We start from the raw sequence: 8,392 nt of genomic DNA, 5'->3' as shown, positions 1-8,392 counted from the left end.
GAAAAAGGGCTAAGTTATATACTAAAAAGATACTATAAGTATGGTAAGAAACTATGGTCACCAGAAAGTAAAAAGCTATTAAAATATGCAGTATAGGACTATAAGATAGAGTTAGAACTAGAAATAAGTCCAAAGTTCTTTCTAATCTATAAGCTTACTAAAGAAGAAGGTAAAGCGTTAAAAGAGTTTATTTAGGAAAATCTATAAAAGAAATACATTAGACTATCGCAGTTATTAGCGGGTTATCCAGTACTATTTGTACTAAAGAAGAATAGTAAACTAAGGCTATATATTAACTATAGATAGTTAAACAGCATTACTAGGAAGGATAGGTATCCTTTACCCTTAATTAGCGAAATCTAAGATAGGATAGGTAATGCGCAAATCTTTACGAAGATAGATTTAAGATGGGCGTACTATTAGATTAGGATTAAGGAAGGCGACGAATAAAAGGCAGCCTTTAGGTTAAAGAAAGGACTATACAAACCATTAGTTATACAATTTAGGCTTATAAATATATTAGCAACGTTCTAGAAGCGTATTAACAATATATTAGGAAAACACTTAGATGAATTTATTATAGCATATCTTAATAATATTATTATCTACTTAATAAGTAAGGAAGAGTATAGAGAACACGTTAAATAGGTCTTAAAGAGACTATAGGAAGAACAGATACTAGTAGCAATTAAGAAATACGAGTTCTTCACTAGAAAGACCGATTTTATCGGATTTATTATTAAACTAGGCTAACTTAGTATAGATCTAAAAAAGATTAAGGCTATAGTAAATTAGCAAAAATTAGAAAACGTTACGCAGTTAAGATTATTCCTAGGGTTTTACAATTACTATAGAAGGTTTATAGCGCAGTAATTAAAGAACATTAAGCCATTTACGCGGTTAACAAAGAAAGAAGAACTATAGGTATAGGGAGAGGAGCAAAGAGAACTTTTTAAGAAAGTCAAAGAGTTGTTTACCTAGGAGCCAGTTCTTAAGATCTATTAACTAGAACTAGAGACGGTTATAGAAATAGATATATTAGACTATATACTAGGAGTATACTTTATATAAAAGTATCCAGACGGATAGCATCTAGTGGCATACTATAGTTAAAAGATAACACCACTAGAGTTAAACTATAACATCTATAATAAGAAGTTATTAGGTATAGTTACAGTATTAAAGAAATAGAGAGCATTCTTATAAGGTATAAAGAAACCATTTATAGTTAAGATAGATTATAAAAACCTAACAGGATTTCTAATAATAAAGAAACTTAACCAAAGACAGGTTAGATAGGTAGAGATACTTATAGAATACTATTTTAAGATTTAGTATACTAAGGGTACAGACAATATAAGGGCAGATGCTCTAAGCCGCAAAGCTAAACTATAAAATGAGGAGAAGCCATCGGGGGCTTTATTATAAAAAGATATAGACGGGTTAATTAGGTATAATTATCTAAAAATTATAGTAACTTAGAAAGATAATAAACTAGAGAAAGTCTACAAGATACTAAAAAGCTTTTAGGTATAAAGAATTCTAGAAGCATAGCTAGAAGATCTATAGTCAGACATATATAAAAATTAAGAAGTAAAGTATATCCCAAGAAGCATAGCAGAGTAGTTTATAGAAGACTTTTATAAGGGACTAACTTAAGGACATAATAGAGCCACGGGCTTAGTGTTAAGACTTTAGAAGGAGTATATTATTAACAGAATCTAGAGGATAGCTAAAAGGGTTACTAAAGAGTATCTAGATTGCTAAAGGAATAAACCAACGAGGCATAAGCTATATAAAGGGCTACAACCTATTAAAATACCAAAGAAACCATAGGAGGTCATATTATAAAACTTTATTATTAAGTTACTAAAATTAAAAGACCCTATTACCGGATAAGATTATAACGTAATCTTAGTAATAGTAGACAAGCTTATAAAGTAGGGATACTTTATAGCATATACAGAAGAAATCTTAGCGGAAGATATCGCTAGAATCTATATTAAAGAAGTGTTTATAAGATATAGAGCACTAAGCAAGATTATATTAGATAGAGATCTAAGATTCGTAGCAGCATTTTAAAAAGTATTTTTAGTGGAGCAAGGAGTTTAAGTAGTAACTTTTACCGTATATTATCTATAAACAGACGGTTAAATAGAAAGATTAAACTAGACACTAGAGTAGTATTTAAGGCATTATATTAATTATATATAGAACAATTAGGTATTATTATTACTAGTTATATAGTTTATATATAATGCAATACTACAAGAAGAAATAGGTACGTTATTATTTAAGGCAAATTACGGATATAAGCTAAGAATATTATTGTTACTATAGTAAGCGAAGAAAATAAGTAATACAGCTAAAGAAAGAATAAAGGAATTAATAAATCTTTATACAGACCTTATAGAATTAGTAAAAAAAGTATAAGAGAGAATAAAAAAGTACTATAATGCTAAGAGATCTAAGGGACCAGATCTTAAGGAGGGAGATAAAGTATAGCTACTATATAAAAATTTTAAGAGTTAACGACCAAGTAAAAAGTTAGACTATATTAGACTAGGACCTTTCGAAATTAAGTAAAGGATTTTACCGGTTACGTTTAAGTTAAACCTACTAGCTAAAATAAAGATCTACCCTATACAGTATATCGCAATGCTAGAGCCAGTATATAGGAATATTAAGCTACTAGTTTATAAAGCAGACACATATAGAGGGCAAGAGGAAGATAAATGGCAAGTTTTAAAGATTATTAGTTACAAGGACATAGATAATAAAACATAATACGAAGTAAAGTGGATAGGCTATAATAAGACTACCTAGGAGCTACTAGAAAATCTAAAGAATGCTATAGGAAAGGTATAGGAGTATTAGAAGAAAAAAGGTTAGGCAGTATTAATAAAGAAGGATTGCTAAAGAATAAGTCACCTAAGGGGGACCTAGGAAGAGCAACTGCTAAACTACTTAGAGTTATTTCCTTCTCTATTAGAAGAGAATCCGTTTTTTTATTACCTAGTTCCTATAAACCTTATTCTATAAGTTTCCACTCCTTAAAACAAACCTTCTTACGCACTTTTTTAAGACGAATTAGTTAAGTAAAGGTAGCAAGACGGGAGTTAAGAGCCCGCTATTAAGCATTAGCAGCCTCCTTCTTAGCGTTATATAAATAATGAAGTTCCGCCAAAGCAACGGATAGTTTATTATTAAGCTTCGCAGCAGCAGATTAAATACAAAACCCTATAATAAATTAATTAGGGAACTAGACGACTATTAAGAGTAATAGGTCGTGTATATTTAGCATTAGGAATTAAGCAAATATTATAAGATAATTAAACGTTTACTTTAGTGCACTCTAAATAAGAAGAGGGTTACTAAGATAAAGGGCTTACTAATATAACGCAAACTAACCCCTCTTTTACATAACGGGAATACGGAGACGGCATTACCTTACTAAGTAATAGTATGGAAGAAACTATACGCGTACAATAAAGAGTTAAGGAAGAAAAAGAAACTTTAGGTATAATAAGTAATAATATTAACCAAATTAATTAGACGGATATTACACCTCTAGTAAACAACTTAGAGATATTTAGAATCTTTAAGGACAAAGATAAAGAGAAGGGAGATAGTGTTATGGACGCTTTAAGTATAATATTATAACTACTTAAAGAAGAGTTGGAAGAAGCTAGTTGGTTAATATAGGCACGGTCTAGGATAGAACTAGTAGAACTATATAATAAGGAATAGTAAGTAGAGTCACGTAATGTAATCTGTGTAATCTGTATAATCTATAAGATCTGTAATAAAGCAAATAGAGCAGATAGAGCAAATAGAGCAACAACTTTCTTAGGAGTACGGTTGTGTATTTAAGAACCCTTAGTCCCTACCTAGATAGTTCCTTCCTTGTAGTGATTCTTAGAATACAATTAGAGTTAATCTATTAGGCAACCACTCCACCAGTTATTATTACGTTATTGACTTTTATACTTGCATTTCCTACACACCTAGCCCAATAACGAGCCCATCGTAGTTCTTGCTACAAGGTTCCGTTATAGAGGAGATAATTTTTAAATAAATCTATTCTACTAGGCTTATAAATTATAAAAGGAAATAGGAGCTGTTTTAATCCTATTTCCGAATACTAGTATTAAGGATACTTTTCCGCTCCTTAGATAATAAGCTTATAATAATAGTAAACTTATAACTAATAGTAATTATAAAAGGAGTAAGAGCAATTATATAAGGAGCGCTTTTAAGAAAATTAATAGCTTAAAGAATAAAACTAGTCTTACTCTATATATATATATATAGTTTTAAAGCAGCTATAGTTATATAAGGGTATTTTTGGTCCCTTACTCGGCTATATCCTAGGAGCTCTTAGGGGCTGCCAAGGCTAGCCTTCGGCTAGGCCTTGGCTACTCCTTATAAGCTCCTCAGGCTTGCAGCCTCCTTCCTCCCCTATTAGTTCGTCTCTCTCCGTACGAGGCTATTGCCTACTCTTTACCATATCGTCCTCTTCCATCGACTCCCTATGTGACTCATGATCGGCTTACCTACTCCCTACCATACACCCTAGCAATACTGCCTTACAAGTTAAAAGTAAATACAACCTAGGAGAGACGGGTATATTCTAACCTCTTTAGTAGTCTACCTACTACGGAATTCCAAATAATAATTATAAGATCTAGCTATACATGTCTAGAAGCCATCTTAGGCCTAGAGCTATTAACGCCAGCCCGGTCTCGTCGGCTTACTACTTTGCAGTTATAATATAGATTTCCACTATATATTCCACGATTATTATCCTATATTATCCACCTTAGCTCCTAATTATATTTTACTTTTTTATTCTTAATCTTATTTTAGTATTTAATAAAACAGATATAATAACTAGGAGTTTATAACTTATTAAGGGGGGTAAAAGGTAAGAAGTATAGTTAAGTGCAGCTGTTATAAACTTTTTATACCCCACCTTATATATCCGGTAAAGCGTTAAATATAAAACACACGTTATAAAAGCTTACTATTAGCACTATCTTAATAACCCTCTGGCCAGAGCAGGTTAGCTATCCTCCCTACTAGCATAGGTAAACTGTTTAGGCCTTTAAGTCTATAGTGCACTAGCGACGTTATAATATATTATATCTCCGTTCTCTACCTATATAAAGTGCGCCTTTATTAACGTATTTTGGCTTATGCCTTAGCCTTATATATTAGCACCTTTAAGAGAAAACCTGCAGCCTAGCTATACTACCCTATATTATTTTACTTATACCTAGTCGTTCTTTAATCTATTTTTAATATCTAATAGCTAATATAGTTATATTCTTTACTTGCTTAACATAAGTTGTTATATATTATCTTTATATTCTTTACTACTTTTTAATAGACTTATTAGCATAATACGTCTTCTAAAACTAGAAGATAATGGCGAGTTTAGCTTAACTAAGTTTGTTAAAAATAAGACACTATAATATACTATCCCTTCGCACACTTAGGGAGCGGATAATAAAGAGGTCACTTTAAGAGACCTATTAGATGGTATAAGTAGGAGTAAAGTTAGCTATATGAAGGTCCGATTTTGTAAAGACTAAGCTACTAATAATGGTCTGCAATACTTTTAGGTAGATACTTACTATATTAACAAATTAAGTAGTACTAAGCTTATAGAAGCTATTAACTCTATATTTTACTGGTACTAGGATATAGCTAAATGCTATATATATTTATCTAACGTTTTAGTTAGTAGCTTTGCTAGAGATAACCAGTTCTCCTATAAATAAAAAGTAGTATACCACACATGCAACCTTACCAAAAGGTAGCGCCACACTTCAAAACTTACGCATACCCATCTTACTATTAAAAACAATCGATTTTCTAAGTTTTAAGACCTAATTCCTACTGCCTAGCGAGCTAGAGGTGGATTTATTTGTCATTTTACCCCCTTATCCCAACAGAAAATTTTCTCTAGGGGTGGTCCTAGCTTATAAGCGAGGCACGGACAGGAACACCAAAACTACTACCCACTACCACCAATACTAATACCAATACTAATAGGGGCTAGTCTTTCTACTGCCTTTTAGCCTAATCTCCCTAGAAATCTTCTAGTAGGATTAGTAAGGAGAAAGGGTAATAAGGATAGTAAAACTAGAAACCCCCCTATAAGATGCCAAAGTCTAATAGGCATAAAAAAAAACCTCCTATAGAAATAAGTGATAATGAGTCTATGACTACATTCACTTTTTCGGCCCCTTCTTCTTCTCCTGGCCTATTTGGGACAGGAGAAAAAAGAGGACATCCTNAGTCTTCTACTGAAAAAGAAAACCAAAAACCTNCAAAAAAGACAACAAAATTAATGACTTTTACGGCTGGNATACCTAGTATATCTTTCCCTCCCCTTTCTCCTAAACAACACCTANAAAAGGCCCTAGAAAGCCTAATACAGGCCTATAAAGGGCTAGAAGAAGAAGAAAAAGAAGAAGAAAAAGAACAAGTTAAATAGCTAGAGGACTATACACGGAGTATTCTAGTAGGAGAAAATCCCTTTATNGAAGGAAAAGAAAAGGCAAAAGATATCCTANAAGGATTAGTCGAAGAAGTAAGAGCTCTCCGTAAGGAGGTAGCTCCTATTAAGGAAACCTACGCAGAGAGACTAAAGAAGAACCTCCCTTCCTCGTCCCCTCTACCCTCCTTACCAATACCATCTCCTACCCTTTCTACTTCTACTAGAAGTAAGAAAAAGCAGCTACAAGAAAGGAAGCTAGTCCTTATTATAGACCAAAAGGACTAACCTTTAGATACTTTCTCTATACGAAACAAAGTTAATCAACTATTTGCATTAAAACTGTAAGTAGAAAAGCCAGTTCTAGGGTCTATAGGAAGAACTAAAGGAAAACAAAATATCCTTCTTATAACTACAGAAGAGTATAATGCAGATTTCCTAGTCAAATATAAGGAAATATAGCATAACTGCTTTACCTTTTAAAGAGAACAAAAACTAGAACCATGGGTTTAAATTATAGCCCACGGGGTTCCTACCCTACCTTTCCTAGGAGAAGGAGGCTCTAAGCTTCTAAAAGAAGAAATTGAGACCTTTAATCCTATAAGGATATAAGGACTACCTAGATAGATCTTATCTAGTAAAAAAAGACACAATCCACAGACCAGATTTGGCTCTATAGTTTTTACTATAGAGAACGAAGAAAAAAGACAAGAAATCCTTAAGTAAAAAGAGATATCAATTGCAGGTACAGCTACTAAGGTAGTAAAATACCTCGAAGTCTCTCCTACTACGCAGTATACGAGCTGCCAAAAATTTGGCCATATAGGAGATAGGTGCTCTACTAGAGCCTGTAGATACTGTGCAGCTGCATATTTATCTAAAGACTATTCCTGTTCTACCTGTATAATAATAGGCAAACCTTGCCAGCATACCACCCCTCTTTGCATTAATTGTAAAGAAAAACACTTTGCTAATAGTAAAGACTGCGAGACTCTTAAAGCAGCTAGACTAGTATGTGATGGAGATTCTATGGAAGAATAAAACAGATAGGATTCTAGAAGGAGGCAACTCCTACTAGGCTCTTAAAAAGATATTAGAGAGCAAAAGGATAGAAATAAATCGCAAAAGGATAGGGACAGGTGTTAGGATTTCCTATGGTTTTTCCTACCGTTTTCTTATTCCCCAGTAGTTGCAGCACCTTAGTATTTTATTAAGGAGCTATAAACCCTTAGGGGTTTATAAACCACTAGGACATAGCTACTAGTACATGTTAAGCTGCCTAGAAAGGATTCATGTATATAGAACTATAGCGCCATAGCCTAGAGGCTGCATGCGCAGTATTGTACGTAGTATAATACAATCGGAATAAAAAAAAAAAAAAAAAAAAGTAGCATTTAGGCGGGTTAGATAGTTTATTTATAGCTAGACACTTTAAAAGCTTATTACTCTAGTATTAGTTAAATTCTTCTCTAAGGATAAATAGCGGCTTGGTAATAAGCAATTACTAGTAATAATTAGGGTTTTGGTGTTGGAGCATCCAAATTCAAATAGTTTGGACGCTGCTTTTGGAGGCTTTAACACTGTGTTAAACCCCGCAACCCTTGCCGCCCTTAGGCGTGTCACCCCTATCACCGCCCTTACCCCCTAGTTACTACCCTTACCTATAAAACCGACTATATTAGAATACTGCGGCTATTAAAGCGCTTACCTTTAGGTCCTTAAAAGTTGACCTAGTTGGCACTATAAAGAAAGAATATAAATACTTACGCCAGCCTCTTACCTAACCCGCCTCTTTTTTATTACCGTTATTTGCAACTTACCTATCCCCATTTTAATACTATAACTCTCTTAACCTAAACTATAGACCTCTTTCCTTATTTTATTCTT

The 8,392-nt window shown here is 33.1% G+C and overlaps 2 protein-coding genes across 2 annotated transcripts; both read left to right on the top strand.

Moving 5' to 3' along the window:
• Window positions 1-540: 540 nt before the first annotated feature.
• On the top strand, window positions 541-753 carry K441DRAFT_542373 (uncharacterized protein; the record flags this gene model as incomplete). Its single annotated transcript, XM_067642686.1, has 2 exons — window positions 541-639; window positions 667-753. Coding segments are annotated over 2 exons (186 nt in total), but the record flags the coding sequence as incomplete, so codon positions are not given.
• A 6,478-nt stretch (window positions 754-7,231) lies between these two features.
• K441DRAFT_736675 (uncharacterized protein) lies at window positions 7,232-7,546 on the top strand (the record flags this gene model as incomplete). Its single annotated transcript, XM_067654314.1, has 1 exon — window positions 7,232-7,546. A coding segment is annotated over one exon (315 nt), but the record flags the coding sequence as incomplete, so codon positions are not given.
• Between the last annotated feature and the right edge of the window lie 846 nt (window positions 7,547-8,392).

This window comes from Cenococcum geophilum (genome assembly GCF_001692895.1).
Source record: "Cenococcum geophilum 1.58 unplaced genomic scaffold K441scaffold_6, whole genome shotgun sequence".
NCBI lineage: Eukaryota > Fungi > Ascomycota > Dothideomycetes > Gloniales > Gloniaceae > Cenococcum > Cenococcum geophilum.
Note: the sequence above shows the minus strand (reverse complement) of the source record. Positions and strands in the feature narration are given on the sequence as shown.